The following is a 21,997-nucleotide window of genomic DNA, read 5'->3' on the forward strand; positions in this document are numbered from 1 at the left end:
AGCACAGTCAGCTTTAAGTACCTGGGAATACATTACTCATCCTGATTGGTGAAACGCAGTAAAGGTGTGTCACCCACCGTAATTTGTAAAGCTGAAATTAGTCACTCTCTTTTTTTTTGCGCCATAAAACATTGTTCAATTGCAAAAGTGGAAAGTTTCCTGTTTCCTCTGTGAGGCTTACGTCACCTTTAACCAGCACAGGCTTGTTTAATAAAGAGCTGCAACATCATTTCAGTGTGACTTTTATTAAAGACACAGCACAGATGATACAAAAACCAAAACATTCCAGGTAGATAAATAGTTTAATGGTATTAAATTAGTTTCCTTCACATTAAACTTGAGTGCTGAAGTAAAAGAGACAAGGAGAAGTTGAACTAAGGCTACTGTGGTCTCTTTTCGGATATGCAGACATTTGAGGGTTTGGGTTTTTAATAAAGGCGGACTTTTCATTTCATTTGACAGTTGAAATAAGTGGTAATCCGTGTCCTTGAAGACGACATCATTTTCTGTTTTCTGAATTGGTACATTTAAACGTTACATTTGCCAAAGTCAGCATCGTTCCCTTTCCAAGCACGTCACAGTTCCCTCCCTTCATATAAGCCATGCGAGGTTCATTTTGTCAGACAACACTTTTCACATTATGACTAGCTACATATATAGTATTTACATTAGCTCAAAGTGGCCTGACTTTCTGCACCTTCACAGGTTTTGTTCAGTGTCTTCAAATGGACTTGTTTTAGAAGTCTAAGGATACAAACCCTTGTTAGTCAAAAAGCACTTTGTCACATGTCTATTACAATTCTCCCACAGCAAGACACAAGTGTGAATTTCTATTATTTAAAATGTAAAAATAGTAGTAATACTGATAATGCTACAGTAAATCATCTATTAATAGTTTTATGAATATCAAAAATTAAACATTTATTTTCTGCAGTAAAAAACAAACAGTATAGCTCAAGATACGGGAACCTAGCACACTTAATATGATGAGGCATTGTCAGTTGATATTTTATAAGAAATAAGTGTTGTGCGAGAAGCTGATCATTGTGGTGCCTTTCATTGTTCAAGAACAACAATGTCAGCCACTCCATGCACTTGTGAGAGCTGTTCACAGTCGAGGGACGCCACCAGCTTCCTGGGTCCTGGTTGGGAGGGGATGAAGTGCTCTGTCAGTGTCACTTTGGAGTGGGCGCCGACGTCACTGAGAGGGGCAAGATGAAAAGAAACGTTAGTCTCGATACAAAAATGTTAGTGGAAGAGAAAGGGAGGCAAAAAAGAGAAAGACGTGTTCTTACCCCACGACCACCTCATGGCCCTTCTGGAGGCCCAGGCCCTCCACTCTGAACACCACTCCCTTCAGTGTAGATGGCAGGGGGTTGGTGAAAGTAATCTTGGCAGCCATCTCTTTACCGACAACGGCGTCTCCAATAGGCTGCCAGAAAAAGAGTTAAATTAGTCAAGAGGGATACCTTTAATAGAAATAAATGTTATGCATTTGTGTTAAAATAATGCTCAGTGCATGAATAAGGGGAAAAAAATGGAATCTTACTTTGATAGTGATGTCAGGTGTGCGAAGCCTGAAAGTTGTCTGGTTAGCTAGCACTTGCTTCGTTTCAGTGACTCTTCCACACAGGGTTAGCATGAAGGATGCTTGATCCACCAGCTGGCTCTGGTATTGTTGGTAGGGCAGGACCCAGTCAATGGTTTTCTCTTCGTGATGGGAAAAAAAACAATTTTTTTTTGTTGCTGTTTTTTAAATGTAAATGAATGCTTAGACATTTTGGAACAGCAGCTAGCTGCTAGTTAGCTTGGCTCAAGTAACTTCCCACAGGACGAGCTAGCCTAGCCTAAGCACAATGTAAAGGTTTCAGAAAGTAAGTTTGATTTTCTGCTTCAGTTTTCAGTTTGATTAAAAATTATCCTGTCCCCAATTTTCTTCATGACTGTGCATTTCCAAAACTCTTGTTACCTTATCTTTTTTCACATCTAAAAAATTATGAGTAATAAAATGACTGTTGCTTGATTTAGTATCATACAGTTTTATCTTCTTAGACTTTATTTACTTTAACACTTTTTAGATTAAAATATTTGTTTAACAAACTAATTTAATTAAACATTACATAACATTTTAGTATTTCGCATCTTCTACCTTTCATTTATGAATAAAGTTTTCCAGACCTTTAGTAGCTTGGTTTTTTTTGTGATGCGAGAGTAGCATGAGCTAAAAGATGGAAGTTCTGTCCTATTATTTTGAAGCCTTGAGTTTAGCGTTTTAGCTTTCACCCTTGGGTTTGTTTGAAACCAGTCTTGATAAGCAAGGGAAAATCCAAACAAAAGGTAGCAATTGTTAATCACAGAGGTGGGGTTCTCCTAATTGTGCCAAAACTTATCGTCTTTTTTACTCTAAATGGGCCTGGAGGTTGCTAATTTAACATCAAATTGTACTGAAGAGGTTTTGACAATAACGACTAAGACCAAAACCCTACATAGATAGTGCAGCTTCATAATTGAGCTCGAAATCCAACCTTCATTAGGCGAAAGCTCCACAGGCATCTGGTCCTTCTTGATGGTGCCCTTCAGCACTCCAGTGTAGTACATGACAGCCACCTGGCTGTGGATTGTTGCCTGGCGGGGCTGTGAGCTTAGATTCTTCACCAGAATTTTCAACTGGGCATCAGCACCCATCCTGGGTCCCTCGCCATCCACCTTTACCTCCACTGACACATCTTCTGCCACTGGTGTGGAATAGACATCTGGCTTGCTGCCATAGCGACTTGCAGTCTCTACTGCAATGCGTTCTTCTTCTGAATCTGGTAGAGGGAGGAGAAGGTAAGTGCACCTCATTCTGTCGGAGGTTTCAGGATTTACTGACATATGCAAGAGATATGGTTCACAGTCTTTCCAATGAAAACAAACAGAGAGCTATATTTAAAGAATTGTGGAGAGCAGGTGAACAGTTGATGAGGGTTGAATAAGTTCAACAAAATGATCTATAGGGAATGACGGGACTAAATCACTGCTTATTAAGATATTTCCAGGTGTCTGTTTCTGGAACATCAGTCTAAGGTAGACTTACAATTAGACAAGTAACAAATAGCTGCCAGTACCTTCTTCATGTTTGTACACGGATGTGATATCTGCCCGCTTATCAGAGCCCACCGCTTTGGTGCTGATGCAGTGGCCGACAGCTTTCTTTTCACTGTAGATCTGTTTAAATGTGCCGTCCAGGTTTCTCTGCCAGTAAATTTTGTCACTGTTGACCTGCCAGAAAAATACCAATAAACACAATAAGCTCAAACAGAACAGGTTACCCTTTTTACATATTACATGATTTATCTTTTGCTGACGGTTCAAGCTGCAAAGACCATTTCTGAAATTCTTACATATCTATATCTAGTACATGAAAAACAACAAAGAGTTCAGTTCAAGAACACGCACTCACCTCAGCAAAGACAAACGGTGTGTCATGTTTAAGGTAGACATGGCCAGAGCGGATGGCGTTCACAGAAGCAGGGCCACAGCGGAAGGTGCCCTGGCTAGTTTCCTGGGGAGTGGCGTCTACGGCCTGCCAGCCTCCATTACCTGGAGGTAAGTCTGGTCTGGCCATCCAGCAGTCATTCCATACGTGGAAATTCCTACAGTTAGACAGAGTTTAGGTATTTTGAATTTAAGTAAATTAAACTGTTCCTTTTAGGTTAATATAATAATACAATTAGCATGTAGTTAGCTTAGCTTAGCATAAAGCAGTTAGCTTGTTTATGCCACAATTTTACACTTTAATTTTTTGTATAAAATGCAAAGTGTTCATTAGAGACTTTTGGTGGCATTTGTAGATATATTTTACTGACTTTGAACATAGCTGGCAATTTTTGTAGAAGTGAAACACGTCTTAACAATTTAATAGGAATTAAGGATATGGGTTTAGTTTTTGTTACATTAGCTACATTCACAACATGTGCCCTGTTCCACAGTTATAGTGAACGGGTGTTCAGGCAGGTACAGGGATATGGAAAATGCAGACAGAATGTCTAAGGGCTCTTGTAGGATACCAGTAATACAACATAAAATAACACATAGATACTAGGGGTGCAACGATACACAAAATTCACGGTTCGGTTCGATACTTTGGTGTCACGGTTCGATATTTTTTCGATACAAAAAAATGTTCATGCTTTTTTAATTTGTCATTTATTAAAATTATAAATATATATTTTAACTCAAAAGTACAGTTTTTAAATTTAATGTTGCTGAAACAACAAAGTAATAAAAAAATTCATCTATCTGATCAAGAAATCCCTCATCTTTGGAAAAGAGAGTTTATTACAGAGAAATGGCTCTTTCCAAAATAAAAGCTATACTATAGCTTCTTCTGGGGTAAACTCTCAGCAGCATATTTAACATATCAGGTCCCCATAAAGAGAATCATGTGCTAACGGCTGTCTAAATGACTCGGGTAAAGTTTGTAGCATGCGTACTTGTTGTTTTTGTCTGCTTCCACTTGTCTTTGCACTAGGATGATGTCGGCATAAATGTGCAGTCATATTCATAGTGTTCCCACTAGTGCTGTCAGCGTTAATCTGAAATGACGTTAACGCCACAACACGGCAAATCTCCGTTAACGAGCTACCGCGGATCGCCCGTGCGTGGGGCTGGACAGCGTCAACACCTTAACGAGCAAACTGCGCTAACGCAGTAATTCCCACTCATGTAATTGAGCATTGCGTGGCACATCCGACATACTGTTTTACTTTTGTCCATGACGCGCTTACCTTCAGGGTCATACTTCACATGAAGACCAAAATAATTCCAAAGGCCATATCTGAATGAGGGTGGGGGAGGTTCAATTTGCCATGTTGCAACAGCTGCGCTCAGTGGATCTGCGCTCGACAGTGCAGCCTAGGCGGAGTAGTCAAACGCAGATCCACTGAGCTCTCAACACAGACAGCAGCGTCAGAAGAAAAGTTGATAAAATAAATTAAAAATTTTGTATTGTTTGATACACATGAGTACCAAACCGAAAGCACTGTATCGAACGGTTCAATATCGATACGAGTATCGTTGCACCCCTAATAGATACAAGACAAGCCTATGCACTTTCAAAAGAAATTTCAACTTGGGGATTTTCAAGAACGTTTTAGAACATTTCTTTAGCATAGGTTTAGATGATTTTCATGGCAGGATGCCATTCTACGTAAAGCTCTATATCTTACCAAACAGAGTCTCTATTGAGGTAGTCGATTGGCTCCAAATTCTCATCAAGGTACACATCTGTAGTGAGGGATATGTCGGTATCATGTGCTGACTGGAAGTTGGTCACACTGCGGGCAGGAATGCCAAGGCAGCGCAGCACTAAAACCAAAGACAGAGATATAAATAGATCAATTAAAATTTATTTCTGCAAGGCCATTTGATACTTGAGTTAGATTTTCAGCTGGTAATACTTTAGGCAGCAGGGAATTTCATTATTCTGGCTGAATGAAAGCAACACGTGTGGCTCTATCTGTGACAAATATAGATGGTATGTCAAGAATGCCAATGCAAGGTATTTGGAGTGCATAAAAGCTATGACTTGCTATCAGGGGCAATATTATGTGCTAGGGTCAGCTAGCTATCATGGAAGCTTCCTTGGATGCACACAGTGAATATGAAGTGCTCTATGACAGAGTTACAGTGAGAGCTAATGCAAAGACACAGACTGACAAAAAGCCATGATTATAATAAATTTGTGGATTTGTAATTAAATTGACATCCACACCAAGACACACTCTTGGGTATTCTTTGCAGCTTTTTTACACACACAAGCCGAACATACAGTACAATCCATTCGCATGCCTTCTAAAGCTTGCGACTGCCTACTAAAGTTTAAGGTTTCACCACAGACACACTCTTAACTTTCACTCAGCCATCCAGCACCCTTACTTTTTAATGTTTTTTTCCTCATAATCACCTGTTGTAGTGACCCCAGAGAAGACCCAGCATTGTCCATATGACACAGGCGTTCCATTGGTCGAGTGGTATTTCCTCAGGATCTCCACGCTGCTGCTCCACGCCGTAGGTGAGACTCCATCAGAGTAATCACCTGACCAGTTTCCAACTAGAACACCATAGTCATCCTGAGCATTTATCTAAAAAGGACACAGTGACACGGTCATTGTATTTCCTGTATTTTTTTCCTACTTTTTCTAGAAAAAAACGTCTTTCTTTTGTACATTAGCTCACCATGGCAGATATGACCCTGACCACGTTGACCGGATCCCCTCGACCAGATGGCGGCATTTCACTCTTCTCCATGATAAACAGACATGCTTCCAGGATTCCCTCATGAAACTACAATGAAGAAAAAAATTCACTATGAAACCGAAGTTTGGAGAATTGTCCTGTGAACACTGAATACTGTAAAGAAAAATGAAAATATTTTGTTTTTAAACAGAAATTACCAGCTACTGAAAAACACAATGAAAATATAGGTACTGGGAACAGTTTAAAATAATTCCATCTTCAGCAGGAACAAACAGGTTAAGTGGTCATAACCGTGTAATGATAGCTTAGAAACCAAGCTTGCTCTTCATAGCTTGTACCTGTCCGAAATTCCACGTGCGAGCACCGATTTGTTTCTCCGTTCCGTAGTAAATCCTCCCAGTGTCATTCAGCACATACTCCTTCCTCTCCTCCTCGTTATCCAGGAACACGCTGTCCTCTAGAAACACAGGAATTTGCTCTTATTTAGCTTCATGTCACTGAAAATGGTATCTTCCAAGAACAGGCTTTCAGTAATGCATGCACAGTTAAGTACATTTATGTGGTTATCCCTGACGTTCAGTCTAATTAAACCAGGGAATACAAGGAAACCCTTTTTTTAAGTAGATGTTTTAAATTTCTTTTAATGAACGGAAACATTCGAGCTTCCCCCCGTTTGTGAAAATGACCTAAAATCCCTGCTTTATTCACCTCCTTTGTGACTGAACAACTCAAGAATGTGTTTTTTTCTTACTTATCATGTGAAAAAAGTTCCCAAGGCCAGGAAATGGTTAAGAAACACAATGACTGCATAGATCTTGCAGTGAGGCCCACACTCACTTATGGGAAAAAGTCTGGTTTTGGTGACCTCAGCACTCCAGACTTGGGCGTGCACCCCTCACCCGAGTCTATGTGTTTCTTTTCCCATCCCTTTTTATCTGTTACTGTCACCACCTTGAAAATGCCCATGGGTGGGGACGAGGAACGGGAAAAAGAGAAAGAAAGGAAAAGCAGTAAAAGTATCAGACTGTTTGAGATGGACATAAGAAAACGCAAGTGGAAGGAAGAGGTTTCACAAAGTACGGGGGGCATAGGAGAGGAAGAGGGGAAGTTATGCTTGGGTGGGAAAAGAGGAGGAGGAGAGAGAGAGTGAAGCATAACATATTGTCTCGAGATCTTAAGGGAAAAAGCACACAGGGATGAAGCTGACAGTATCTGGCAGCTGTGATAATTATGGTTTTCATATCTTGCTAAAAAAAATTCCTGGAATGTGGGAAGAAACAGATTCACAGAGGAGGATGTTAGGGAGGAGGTCCAAGAGCCAGAGTGAAGGTCAGGTCAGCAGATAGCAAGAAAGGTACAAAACAGGGAGGGAGAGGCATAAAAACGGGAAGGAAATACACACGGAGGCAGTAAAAGCAAGGGAGAGGACAGGTTGTCACCAGCTGTAAGGATTTCTGCGAGCTCGCCCCATGGCGCTTCATACAGTAATTGTAGGATTTTGACTTTTATGAGTGTGAGGGAGAGATTGGTCTAGGGAAGAGGAGATTGGAAGAGGGAAAAGGAGATTGGGCATGCCGCCAAAAGCAGCAACCCCATAATGAAAGACACACAGGCTTTTTATCACAACCAGGTCCACTGTTTTTTGTTTTCTTTTTTCTTTTATTTTGCTGCTTTGCAAATGCGCTTTTTTCCCCTGTCGAATATCCTGTATAGATGATTCGGAAAACTTAGGTGAATAACCAATGAACTTCATTTCCTAATGCTTTCTTAGCCATACAAAAGAAAAAATAGATGCATGAGAGAATATTGATAAATTCCACAAACCTTTTTTCATTGTAAGCGAAGACTCCTGCACAGTGATACGCTGGCATTATAGGATCAATTATGAGTAGCTGTTTATTAAAGGTTTAGCCTTATACGGAAAAACCCACAGATAATTATTATCCAGTTCCCATTAACTCTTGTGTACCTTAGGTTTTGCATGTTTTTGCTCATGTTTTGGCTTTATGGACTGCAACCTTACTGTTATGATTCACTCTAAGTGCTGTTATTAGTGCATGATGTGATTACAACATAGTGGCGTATCTACAGCATCATAATTAAGGTTGTGTTGCAAGCAGAAGTTCTGGCTTCTTCTATTAACTTCCTGCCAGAAAAGCTTTCCAACTCATCCCAAACTGGATGTTTTCTGAACGTATTTGTTGTCAAAAATTACTAAATTCTGACTCAAATTCGGAAATCATTTTAAAAGTAAAACTGAGCAACAACTAAAAACAAATCATCCAGCATTGCCTTTTAATTTCACAGGGGACACAAACTCCGGTCTCCCTGGTAAACTGCTGGTGAACTTGTAATACTACCCCCTACGAATCTATTCTCATACAATCCTACAACAACCATATTCTCTTGAATTTTTCATAAAATAGATAAAAGTTATGATATCCTAACTATGTAACTGGTCAGTTAGAATTTGGGGTCTAAGATAACACTGTAGGCTTGAATGTCTTAGTGGAGGTTCGAACAGGGTTAAGATTAGCAGATGCAAGCAAGGGCCAGGCTTCACATAACTTATATCAAGGTAAAAAAGCTAAATTAGACATGTAGATATTTGGTAGATAATTCAATTCAGTTGTAGTTATATAGTGCTAAATTGGAACAAAAGTCACCTCAATGTGTTTTATATTGTAAGGTAAAGACCATACGATAATAATATATGAGCAAGCACTTTGGCAACAGTGGCAAGGAAAAACTCCCTTTTAACAGGAAGAAACCTCCTGCAGAACCAGGCTCAGGGAGGGGCGGGGCCATCTGCCCTGATTGGTTTGGGGTGAGGGGAGGGAGACATGACTCTGATTATGGGATTTCTAACTGAGGGTTTAATTTGGAAGACATAACAAACTCAGTAACCATGCTGCTTTCACCAGCCCAGAGAAGCTTTACCCACCATGCCTGACAAGTTAGCACAAGCGCTGACCCCTGTCTTTCTAAGAATCACACACTCGCAATGCTGTCTGAAGCGCAGCATGTCCATCATGCTGAGCTTCTGTGCCATTGTGAGCTTTCTGTAGAGGCATTTTTTTCCTTTTTTCTCTTTGAAAGAGGAAAAGCCCCTCTAGCTGTTGAACCCTTCAAAGAAAAATGTTTTCTGCAGGAGTGAAAGACTACATTGTAAGTTTAACCCTCTAGGAAACGGCATGTGCAACAAACAATGAAAAACTATGAAAGAAAGTTTTAAAAAAAAGTCAATAACAGACAGTTTTGTATTTAAAAGTATTTCAATGAGTGCCCAATAAGTGGCCGAAGAATGTCTTCCCATATGGAAAAGATATATATAAATCTTATAAAAATTGTATCTGTCTTGTGTGAAACTTGTATGAAAAGCATACAAGAGTGAAAACAGATATAAGATCCCTTGAAAAATTATATAAATGAAACTTGTATGTTTTGGATACTTCCTAAAACAATATATGAAAGTAATGAGAAAGCAGCCACTTTCATGAGTAAATCATATAAGCCTTATATGATTCATTATATGAAGTAGGCCACATCTTATGCAAGTCTTTACTATTTCTTTTCCATATGGGTTATTAGAATTCATATCAGTACAGTTCTACTGAAATAAGCACAGTACACAAGATTGAATATCACATGAAGAAAGCCACATAAAGAGAATTTGAAATATGCACAAAAAATACTCCTTCAAATAAATGGTAATGTATTATCCAAATTAGGAAATAACATAAAATCATTAGGTGACAGTTTCATCCCCTAAAAGCATTACAACTATCTGCTGTTATATTTAGACTGAACCTCACTAGTCCAGATTATTTGATGCTGGTCAAAGTTATGACACAGATAACTGGTGTGGTTATCCTCCAAGTGGTGTGGTCCTTAATCATTATTTGTCATCCATCGATCCACCCATCCATCCACCCACCCACCCATGTCACTGGGGCAGCAGTCTCAACAGAGATGCCCAGAGCTCCATCTCTACCTCTGCCAGCTCTTGTGGAGGGGGCTTTCCAAGCCAGTCGACACACTTAATGTCTCCAGTGTTTCCCAGGACACCAGGGACAGACGGCCAACTTCTGGAGCTTTATTAGTAACCGAAGCACCTAAAAGTGTTTTTCTTTTCTTTCAGCCATCTCCATTACTTATAGTCCACCCTGGCATCATTTCCATTGTAGTCTGTGCTACGTGCAGCATTTTTTCAGCTTTTTCTGAATGTATTTTTCTATGCTGTGCCTCCGTTCTGTAGAAATGTTCCTAATTTCCTTGTTTGTTTTCTTAAGTCATGGTGCTTTCAGCTCTTTGAACAACAGTCATTTTGGCATACACAATTAGCAATCATATCTGCATATCTAATGACCCTGCTAAAGGTCTCCCTCATCTTACACCCAAACTGTTTTGATCTCCAATGCAGCTGAAAGTCGTGCTCTCACTTGTGGCTAAACCAAATACGGCAGAAGTTTTGGTTCAAGCCGGGGGAGTTGCATAACAGACCACAGTCACATAGACACACACAGTCACGCTGTTGCTATTCGTGGGCAACAACACACTCGTGGACTGACTTGGCCTTTATCACCCAAGTGTAATATTATACCAGAGCTGCTCTAGGAGATTAAATGGCTATACGGGCATCCATTTTATCTGAGTATTCGCAGTTAGACAGATGGAATCTGCTGCTCCCAGATGCTGCTCCCAGAAAAATATTGACTTTTTCAGATACTCAATTCTACCTAAGGCCTAACATAAATCCAGATAGTAAGTAATTCATTTCTGGAATGTTATGTAAGGTCACGTCTTCTCTTTCTTTATTTTTCCAATCATCTGTGAGTCGTCTTCTTTCCTTCCTCTCTCCCACATTCCCTGGCTTCAATCCACCCACCCCCACCCCCGCCTTCCCTGTTCCCATTGGTGCCAGCTTACCTTCACACCACGGGTTGAAGAGCATGACGATGTTCTTGCTGGAGGTGTAAGTAGTTGTGGCGTCGCCTTTGAGCGAAGAAGTTGTCACAGTGAGCCCGTAAAGGCCGATCACAGCGTTGGCTGGAGAGTTGATGGACAGCTTGATCTTATTGCCGTTCTGCTCTACAATTTTGGCCTCCCAGCGTTCATCTTCCAGGTGCTCCACCAGGGGAATGATGACATGGGTCCCTTTGGATACCAAGGGCAGGGAACCTACACCAAACAGATACATAACCATATTATTCCCTTTTTTTAAATTTATTTGTATATTTCTACTCAGACTACTAATAATCAAGCACTTGTTTAAGAATTGAAATCCTTCTAAATATTGCAGAGATATTAACTAAGGCTGAAATAGGACCAGGCTGTGCTCTTGAAGATGTTACAGCGAGTCAGAGTATCCAAGCTTAGTGTTGCGCTTGTTAACATGAACAGGTAAAAATGGAGGCTGAAGCCAGACTGTTCATCACTGGCTCTATCACATGCTGAAGTTCGGGCTCAGGCTGCTGGGCTGGGGTTAGCATTCACTCTTTATCATCACCCTAGGTTCTTGGCTAGCTTTGTGTTAGCATGCTATCTGTGCAGATACTTGCAAAGAGCTGAAGTTGCATTATAGTATTACGCAGTTATTTCTGTTCTGGACGCAGTATGCATTTTACCATCATGCTCCTGTCAGTTTATGCAATAAAAATAAAAGTAACGTCCATAGCTCCACCATTTTCCTCCTCTTGACAAGAACTGAAATCAGCTCAATGTAGCATCTTTTTTCTTTTTTTCTGTCTGGGTTGTGCAAATAACGAAAAACCTTTGTAATGCAAGTGACAATAAACCTGTAATTACTGGATTGTGTAAATGTAATACGATAGAGCAACATGTTACTTTGGAAAGTGTTACATTCAACACTGATTGCGATGACAAAGGATTTCAAAAATAGTTGTAAACAACTGCAACTTTTTTGTTAAAATGCTGCCACCTTGTGGCAGAGGTTCTTTTCAAATACACTTTATGAAGAGTTATGAAGAGTTTTTACAAAATGTACATTTAAATTCATATTCATGACATTCAATGTTTTGAAGACAGTCAGAGAATTTGTCTTTTAAATTTACAACTTGAGTCAGGACACTGTTGTTTAGCTTTGCCAGAAGTCTGTGAGCGGCCCTGTGGCAAATGTTCCACAAATTTAGTTCAATTTAAATTAAAATATAATTAATCAAATTTTCCCCCCCACAAAATCTAATACTCGACTCGTTGCATAAGAGCAACAGATTCATATAGAAATAAGGGTATAAATGGGACTGTGTGTGTATGAGTACATGCACATAACCTTGTCAAGGATATGGTAAAATATCTTTGCTTTATGTTTTTGAATGAAAATTTAACCTGCACAGCTCCAAAAAGTGTTTTCCTGTTTTCTTTTATTTGTAATTATATGCTAACCTTGAAGATTTTGATCAAATAAGGCAGCAGCAACAACAGCAAAGAGACCTCCTTACAAAATCTGGTTGCAAACCTTTTCACATCACAGTAATTTTATGTTATTTCCAGTGTATGGCAACCATTCCAAACTGTAAACCACATGTGTATGATAGTCTTTGGCCCAGCTATGTGTGGGCTCCAAGAGTAAACACTAGCGTGGGCCTGGAAAACCTCCAAAACTCCAGGATGTGCACATCCCCACAGAAAGCGTGCACATTTGTTTGAGTGATTATTTAGCTTTAATGTTGCTTTAAACGTGTTTTTGTCATGGTCTAGCAAATCCATTAGTTAGATTAAAACCCTTTGGATGTTCTCCTCTGAGCTGCTTGCTTTGTGCTACCCTGCTGGACGACCACTCGTCCAAACAGAAATACGGAGTTTACCAAGAAACCATTGTTCTCCATTTGACCGCATCCAGGACACCCCTCCCTTCCTCTCTCACCTCTGAATACTTTTTTTTTAGCATACTTTTTTTAAAGCAGGAAAATGATGAAAAACAGTGTCTCTTTTCTGCTCAAAACAACAGCTTTGAAAGCTTTACTGATAAAAATCACTGCTTTTGGAGCAACACTTCGAGCCTGTTCCCTGCCCACAGTGACACTGATGGCAGCCAGTCTGCTGAATGTGGACAGCTCAGACACTTACATGCAGTTTGTCTCTTTTTTCCTCCCCTCTCCCCATGAAGCTATCACAGCAGAAGGAGCAAATCACTTCTGGGTGGTGATGTATTGCCAGAGTGTGTAGCGTGAGGTCTGTAAATACCAGAGGGAGGTGTCCAGTGTCCCGAGGCCTGGAAACTGTTAAGACTGCGGGCTGCTGGGTGGAATCCAGAACTTGTTGTGCAGCCATGAGCTGCTGCTAAAATCAAACGTGCTAGCTATGCATAACATTTGGACCGTATTTCCCATGATTTGAGCAGTCGCTGGTTTCTTTCTTGTGTTTGCACATGCAGCTAATTTTGGTTAAAAGGCAATCCAACAATTTTAAACGCAAAAAAACGTTTACAAATAGTTAGTGGCACTTTTCCTATGAAAACACTTTAATCTAAAGCAGCGTTTTATTGGATGACTTACCTTCCAGTAACGTCAACGTTAACTGTTATCTCCCACATACATTGTTTTCCACATACAGTTAATTACAATGTGCATCTGGCTTAAAAAAAAACTATCGATCATACTCATTGTTACAATTTTTAATTCCTTTTTCTTCATATTTTGGTTTTGAAAAGATGGACACTGTCCAGCCACTGGTTTCATACCTGTTTTCAGCTCCAGGTACAGCTTGTCAGTGTCAGTACTGAAGGGCCTGTTGAGCTCAACCTCTATCTGGAAGGTCTGGCCTCTGCGAAGGATCAGCTCATCCCCGTGATACAGGTCAGTGTGATGCTCCTGTCTGTTCTGACCTGCCTTGGAACTCAGTAGGTCCACCGAACACACCGACAGCTTCCCTTCTAACAGGAGAGGGTTGAATATCAGATTTGATGCCAAAAACAATGTCATGTTTTCACACAGTTTAAAATAAGTGTCGTTACCATCTGTTTCCTTTGCCTCTCCATTCTCGGGCTTCGGCTTGGGGGGATCTACGACGGCGGCAGGGGTTGGGAGTTTGGTGAATTCCACCTTATCTGTGACATCATATGAGGTGGTGTTTGGGTGCTTACAGCAGCACGGGCACATCTTTCTGAGCCACCATAGACAGCCCCCCTCCTCCTGCTTCTTCTCACCCTCATTCTGGATGGTCAGCTCCACCCTTGTGGGTGGGGCTGCTCCGGGGAATCGCCCAATCTCTGATGCAGTTCTTACTGTTAACCGCTCACCTGGCATTCTGGAAAACACATGAAAAAATGCTAGCTGTAATTCTAAAGAGAAGAATTTTGGATACCGATTATATGCACTATTCTCTGGTCTTTTAATTCACTAAAATTCAATTTTCATTCCGTTTTATTTTTTTATCGGCCAGTTCCCAACATATATATAGTAATGTAAAGACCCTACAATAATAGAAAGAAAGGAGACTAATTAAGTACAGTTAATATTTTATGCCAATTAACTGCTCACAAGTAATGAGAGGCCACAGGCAGTCCAATTTATTTCATATCTTTGTAATAAAAACAATGCGATGGACTCAATAAACAGTTTCCTTGTTTCTTAGTTTCATTAATTACTACATTCCTGACATGGACTCTACTCAGCTGCAAGTCCTTCCCGAACAATTTCGGGGAATTTCGCCATTCGTCCTTCTTAGGTGCTCTGCGTGAGCAAACATAACTGCTACGAGCAGCTGGATTCAATCTGCTGCACCTCAGCTGCTGGAGAGCAGTGTAGCTGCTGTGCTCGTGATGTCTTTTTGCGTGCACATTGACTGCAAGCGCAAGTGGACAGGGTCGTGCACCTTATGAGCATTTATCATACTGTCACATCCCCACCCTCATACACTGCACTAATAATCACAGTGGAATGAGATCGTTAGTCTCTTTGAGGATTGGCCTGACCTTCCTCGCTCATTCTTGTGTTTACTAGAATGCAAATCTGAGGGAGGAGACGGTTTTCCCTCAATCCTTCTTTTGGTTTTACCATCTGCATCTTCTCTCCATCAAAACAAAATCACAAGCTGTGTGTGACATGCAACTTTGCAAATGTGAAAGCTATTTTGTTTTTCAAAAACAAACCATCAGTGAAGTTTTGTTAGCACATGTAAACTGTAATGAGCTGCAGTGATGTACGTAGTTGGGAGAAAACAGTGTTGTTAATGAAATGTTAATAGCAGACACATGTTTTATAGAGCAATACAATTCAAATAGACCTGAACCTATATGTATGTGCATGTGTGTGCTTGTTACCAGTTCTTACTGTTTAATGGACTGGTTCTTATATAGCTCTTTTCTACTCTACTTGAGCATGTAGCTTTCACCCATTCATTTATTAATTCATCAAAAGCACTTTATTTTTACGTCTTTTACGTTTGATCTTACATTAGCATACACAGTCAGAAATGTGGTTGTTCAGATACTTTAGCATACCGACTGGTGCAACCAGGGACTGAACCGCTAATCTTCCGGTTACTAGATGATCGGCTCTACCTTCTGATTCACAACCACCTAAACATGAGCCACCGTCAGCAGAACATGAGCAACTTGACTTCTGTTAATACTTTTGAACGTAAGCATGAACTGTACTGTAGTTAACTAATAATATGCTCCTTAGCTTTGGGGGGTAGCCCTAAGTTTCCCTATAAACTAGATACAAGGTAACATTTAGGGCTTACTTTGGAGATCATTTCTAGTTATAGTGAGTGAGCTGTGATTGGACAGTAGTTAATTTGGGGAGGAGTTACCACACATTCAATCATTTCTGTACATAACTTCAGCATACCAGTTTACAGGTACAGGTTTAACCGGTGAAGTAAAATAGCATTACAGGAATTTTTAGATGATATCGCAGACAGACGGGAGCTGCTGATCCAGTGCGGCTGAGCTGATTTTCAAGGGTAACTATTTGCATGATGCAGGCACGCGAAACAGGGTGGAAAGGGCAGAGGTCAAAGGGCAGACAACAGCTGAGGAAGAGGGAGAGGCGCCTCAAATCTTTTAAAATCAATACATGTGTGCACCATCTGTGTGATGGTCACATTTTGTATTTTTTAACTCTGTGGCTTCTTGAGTTCATCTGAATCCTGACAGAAAATGATAAAGCTGTATGTTTTTCACACAGTGACCTCACCCAAAGCTGAAGTCGATACTGTCAGGCTCACTGAATCTAGATAAAAGGAAGCTAAGTTGCAAAATGAAGCCAACAATAAAATAAGAAAACATGAACAAATGTTTACAGTGTAAACCTCATGCAAAACGTCCATGCACGTTTTGATTTACTCACAGGCACAGAGTGTTATTGGGGTGATAAGTTTGGACATACAATTAGGCAAAAAAAAAACAAAAAAAAACACCCTCTATATGAGCTATTACAGGATCATGTGAAACATAACTAAGTAAGCAAGCAACTTCCAAGCTTTTGTTGTCCTTTTTAAAATGAAGCCTTATCTTCCTCTTGCACCAAGGTGGTCTAAAATTGTCCAATTAGAGACATCCACTGAACCCCCTAGAACCATGAAAAGTCATTTCACAAGCCTAATTTTTTGGCAGCCTTTCTCTTCCCTTGCTCACACTCTAATGCACAAACTTAAAATGATCTATACTGTAATACAGCCATCAGCCAAGCTTGAAATGAAGTATTCTTCATCTCGTCCTCCCTCTGCTACTATCACTACCACTCATATCACTTTCTTCCATTGTGCTTTGCTCTGTATCTCCGCAGTCCTGCACTTTTCTTCCAGTTTGTGTTGGCATGGCTGGTACGCCTACTGGGTCCTGATATGCCCCCTACAAATTTAAGTTAACTTTATCTTGTCTACAGCAAAACCAGCTTCAACTGGCTTGTTTGTCCAGTGAGTTTGGTCCCATGTAAAACTGACTCATTACTAAACTGTCGCAGCAAATCCCTGGAGTTCCATACAGTTCCTGGAGTACATAGAGATATTGCTTAAATCCTATACACTACACATCGTCTACGTCTTTGAGAGAAGAAAGGGATGAGCTGCAGCAGCTGGCTGCCAACCAAAAAGACTGAAGTCATGAAAATACCTGAACTAATTGACTGTGTTTGTTTTTTTCTAAATGAACGTAGAAAACGTTTAAACAACAAAAAACGTCTTGGAGTTTGGAAGGTGACCAGACATCTTCTTTCTACTGGAAACAAATTAGATGAGGTGGCTAATTGTAATAATGAACATAGCCCTCAAATTCGAAATTTCTTAACTTGTTTTCCCCGTGGAGAAAGATCCAGTAAGAGTTAACTGTACAACAAAACCAAGAAAGAATGCGCACAACTTTACGCCTGTGCCTGACTTCAACATCTGTCTTAAGAAAGCGAAATACGAGTGGTTGAAAAACTTACTTTCTCTGTATGGATTCTTCTTTGGATCAACGATGAGACCTGGATGTCGTCCTGACTAGTTATCTCTCAGCCTGTGAGAACTTTTGGAAACTTTTCGTCTTAATGCGCTCCGTTCGTGGATCAGAATTTTAAGGGTACCCTGGAATGTCCTGCGCGGTACTTAAAGCTGACACACACACACACCCCTGTTTCACACCGCTTAGCACAACGGCCCCGCCCTGGTTTGAAGTTTCCCACTCCCAACAGAAGGTCCAGCTCCGACGTTTGTGCGCGATGCGTCAGAGAGCGTAGAATGGGACAAGGGTGAGGACCCAAAGTTTCGTTGTGCAACACTTAGCAAAACTTTATCGATGGAGAAAGACAAGGGAAGGTGACAGACAGTGAAAAGGAGAGATAAGGACGGCATGCCTGAAGAACTATTTTTCGTGTTTGCTTTACACGGGGCATACAATAGGACCAAAAATAACAAAAATCTCATGGATGTTTTCGGTTATGAACTCAGGAAATCCGTCACGTTCAAGAAAGTGCTAATTTAGCCCAACTTCCCTTTTTTTCTCTTCTCCTTTTCTTGATTGCTTTACAGGAAAACCTCAAAAGTCAAACCCATGCTGACCTCTGACCGCGCAAAGTTTGAACTTCCTAATAACCAAGGCAACATTAATAAGTTTAAGTCACATCTAAAATCCCGGGATAATTGAACACCTATTCGAGGTTTTATGCCTCATAGGCCAGTGCAAGCAGGCAGAGTTAATAACTGAAGTTGCATCAGCAGCTTTGTGGCTTGGCAGAATAGAATTATGAAGTCATACCAGATCCGTGGTGATGATGACACAGACAGCCCGATAAATACCAAAACCTGCCCTCCTGTGTCAATAAGCATTAGATGGTTGCTTAATCAGCTACATCTAGAGGAGAGAAATGCTCTCACAGGCCACAGTAAGGCATTACAAATTACTTACTATTACTTAGAATTAGGGCTGCCATAAGCAAGCTAAAATATTTAAGGTGATGTTAAAATGTAAATGTTGGTGTTATTATTATCAATATATCCTTAAACATGTTTCCGGATGAAATTGCAGATGAATAAGTTTAACCTTTTAAAAATGTGGTGCATATGTTGATGTATATAGTTTGATATTCTTGTAGCTCAATCCACGTTCAGGTGATAAAGTATATCACTTTTTTTTTCATTTCAGTGTATTCTATAGCTGTCATTTCACCTGACATTTTAAGTACTGTATTTACATTTAAAGCAGTAACAGAGATTAGGAGTTACTATAGCGATGCCGGGGGTTTTGCTAGGCAATGACAATTAAGTCACTCGGTTCCCCTCTTTTATAATGGGAGAACCTCTGCAGTATTCCAGATCTTTGGAATTTTTGTGAAAAATATGAGCCACTAAGAACAGCTATTTTCCTACTTTTCATGTTCACAGTCAAAACATTTAGCCATGCTGGAAATCATTAGGACACATCTGTCCCTGGACCACACTTGTTGCCAAGTTTCATTGCAGCTAATCTAATTGTCAGTGATAATGTGAGCTTGTGGGGCTACAAGAAGTAAAGTCTGGGTTTTACCTTAGGAAGACCATCCTGGTGTTGGTTTATAAAGTTTTCAAATTTTGGTGTTAACCTTCCTAATTCTTTATTTTGTAAAGATATTCAAGATTGAACTAAGGTGTTGGACTAAATGTACCTTCAGCTAAGGTACAAGTTAGGTGCCAGCATGGCTCAGTAACACTGTGTTAAGGCATGTTTTTGCGCTGTATGACTGAGAGAAAACTTTCAATCTGTCAGTCTAAGAGGGGAAAAAAGCAGAAAAGAAAAAACAACATTGACCATTCTGGAGGTGGTAGATTTAATAGTACTTTATCTCCTGTCACAGGACGCAGACATATTGGGTCAAGCAGTCTGGGTTGGGGTTGAAGAGAGAAGATAGGAAGGCCTGCAAAATGCATCAGCAAAGACACAGTAAACAGCACAGCCACAAGTACAGTGCAGTCTAGAACATGAGTTTAACATTTAGATAGGGACTTACTGGAACACAGAAATTTATTCATAAGTGTCTAATCGCTGTCTATGAGAGAGGGCTGTTATTATTTGAACCATTTGATGCTGTAATTAAAGGCCTAATGTATTTTTTGTTTTTACAATATAATTAGAAATAGCAGCTAAGAACCATACATCAGATTTCTGTCATGATTATTTGTATTTTGAAAAGTGCAGAGGGTTTACCAGTCTTATTCTCGATTCTGTTGGTTTGGCACTAGCATGATAAATGGCTCAGACAACATTTGCGGCTTCTGCAGAGCGGTGGGCGTGAGAGGAAACATAAAGGTGACTTGGGTTCGCTGAGTATCTGAGTATAACAGATGGGATTGGGCCCTTGTTCTTATATTGTACTTGGGAAACTAAACACCCAGCAGCGGGCCAAAGGAAACTTCCTGGCTGCGAGAGACATAACTTATTAGGAGTTGGAAGAAACCTTTCATTTGTGTGTTATATACATTTTTTATTAAGAACAAAATGTGAAAAATATTGGCTGTCATTTGTTGTATATGATTTTACAATTGGATTTTTTTTTCTCAGCAAACACACAGTAGGCTACTGTCGGACTGACCCCGTGTCTGTGAGAATATTTTTGGTATGTGCTGTATTGGTGTGTCTTTGTTAAAAAGTAACCAAGTTCCACTGACTTTTATCAGTGGCGAGAGGATTAAAAAAAGCACACAGAGCCAAAGCACACATTATGAGTTTTACATAAGAAGAAAGGGAAAGTAAAAAAAAGACCCTCTGCACACCCATATTATGCTAAAGGAATGCTTAAGGCAGTTCTTTTATCTGTGGGCTGGATAGCTTTGTTTGCATAAAGCCTGGAAGAGAGGTGGAAGAGGAGAAGTAAAGCATTTTGAATAAAAAAGAATATAAAACTCCAAATAATAATAAAAAAAAAAAATCAAAACCCCTCATTAAACATTTGTAATGAAGAAGCAATCAGTTGCCATTTGCCTCTTTTTATTTTCTCTGTATTCAGTCTTTATTTAGGAAATTATGTAATTAATTAGATAATTTGTCTCTTATGTGTTAATTCATAGACATAGATGATTGTTGTGTAGAAATAGCCTAGAAACAGCTCAGTTTAGCATAACAAGGGGAGTTTAAAATAATAGAGGGCTAGCTAAAAACAATAAAATCAATTAATAAAATAAAATAAGTAAAAAATATATTTCTAGAATGTTTCACATAAATTTCTTTTAAAAAGATACAGTGTATTACTGAGCTAATTTCTTTTTATTTTACCTTTGGGATAGATTATCTTGATGTGTTCTAAGTTCTGATGTTAGGCTAAGTGTCTTATTTAGCAACCAGACAAAGTTGTTTGTTGGCTAGAAATAGAACCAGTCAAGCTCAGGGAAACAATGTTTTATACACTTTATTCTTTTAAAAGCTTAAGAAGATAGACAAGCTGACTTTATGTTAAGCTAAACTAGGCTAAGATAAATTGTCTGGCTGTAGCTTAATCTTTGGACTGCTGACTGTTGGCTAGATACCTTCCAAAGGTACATGGACTATTTAGACCACAGACAAGTTAAGACGTGGATTTAGCTTCTGGGGCGGAGAAATCAATCAATCATTGCAATCATTGCAAAAGTTTCCTCTTTAATATCTTCATCTCGTGATGGATTTTTACGTTCAATCACTCATTTCGCAACCTTTACTTTGACAGTGTACGTGCTCAGTTTCTGGTTTGCATCACACTTTTTCAACTTTTACTGCTCGGCATGAAGGTAACAAGTGTTTGAAGACAAGTCAGGATCTTCCATGCAAACTTAAGGTGACTGCGGCAATCTGCCATTGACCAAAGCGATCATAAGGCGTTTTTTTGGTGCAGCCTCTTTGCAACCCATTGACTGGCAACAACCTCCAGGAACCATTTATCAACCAGTTTGGAAATACACATCTTTCTCTTTGCAACTGGTGATTGTATCATGTTCAGTATGTTGAGCCATGTGCATATGAAACTTATGGAGAACTGGAAGTCTTTGTGCAACCACAGCTATTGCCTCTTGGTGGCCTTTAAAAAGAACAGAGGTCTGAGGCACTTGATTTCACTTTTATGACCCTTAGGCTGGATCCATCTTTTATGCTGTCTATGAGCACTCCTTGGGCTCAGTGGAGAACTTGTTTCCCAAATGCTTTTATGGACACAACCCTTGTACTTTATTTAGTAGGGAGTTTGAAAAAAACACCTTTTGAACAAGCTAGCTGTACCCCTTTTTATGTTAGGCTTGTTGCCATCACCAGCATCTAAACTAGTTTACTCATAGTGTGACTCCACCTCATCCACCCATCTTTAAAAAAGAA

At 39.9% G+C, this 21,997-nt stretch overlaps 1 protein-coding gene across 3 annotated transcripts; it reads right to left on the reverse strand.

Moving 5' to 3' along the window:
* Positions 1-257: 257 nt before the first annotated feature.
* On the reverse strand, positions 258-17,836 carry tgm1l1 (transglutaminase 1 like 1). 3 transcript variants are annotated; one of them, XM_063461494.1, is made up of 14 exons: positions 17,634-17,836; positions 14,216-14,508; positions 13,943-14,131; positions 11,170-11,421; positions 6,579-6,697; positions 6,220-6,327; positions 5,948-6,125; positions 5,211-5,349; positions 3,443-3,635; positions 3,108-3,261; positions 2,526-2,810; positions 1,550-1,710; positions 1,296-1,432; positions 258-1,201 (listed from the first exon to the last, which is right to left on the reverse strand). In XM_063461494.1, exons 2-14 carry the CDS (start codon positions 14,505-14,507, stop codon positions 1,057-1,059), a joined length of 2,352 nt encoding a protein of 783 aa, XP_063317564.1. In that variant the 5' UTR covers position 14,508; positions 17,634-17,836; the 3' UTR covers positions 258-1,056. The 3 variants fall into 3 exon arrangements, with proteins under 3 accessions (XP_063317564.1, XP_063317563.1, XP_063317562.1); XM_063461493.1 differs by having other exon boundaries at positions 13,943-14,134; XM_063461492.1 differs by having other exon boundaries at positions 13,943-14,508.
* Between the last annotated feature and the right edge of the window lie 4,161 nt (positions 17,837-21,997).

Source organism: Pelmatolapia mariae, linkage group LG18 (genome assembly GCF_036321145.2).
Source record: "Pelmatolapia mariae isolate MD_Pm_ZW linkage group LG18, Pm_UMD_F_2, whole genome shotgun sequence".
Lineage (NCBI taxonomy): Eukaryota > Metazoa > Chordata > Actinopteri > Cichliformes > Cichlidae > Pelmatolapia > Pelmatolapia mariae.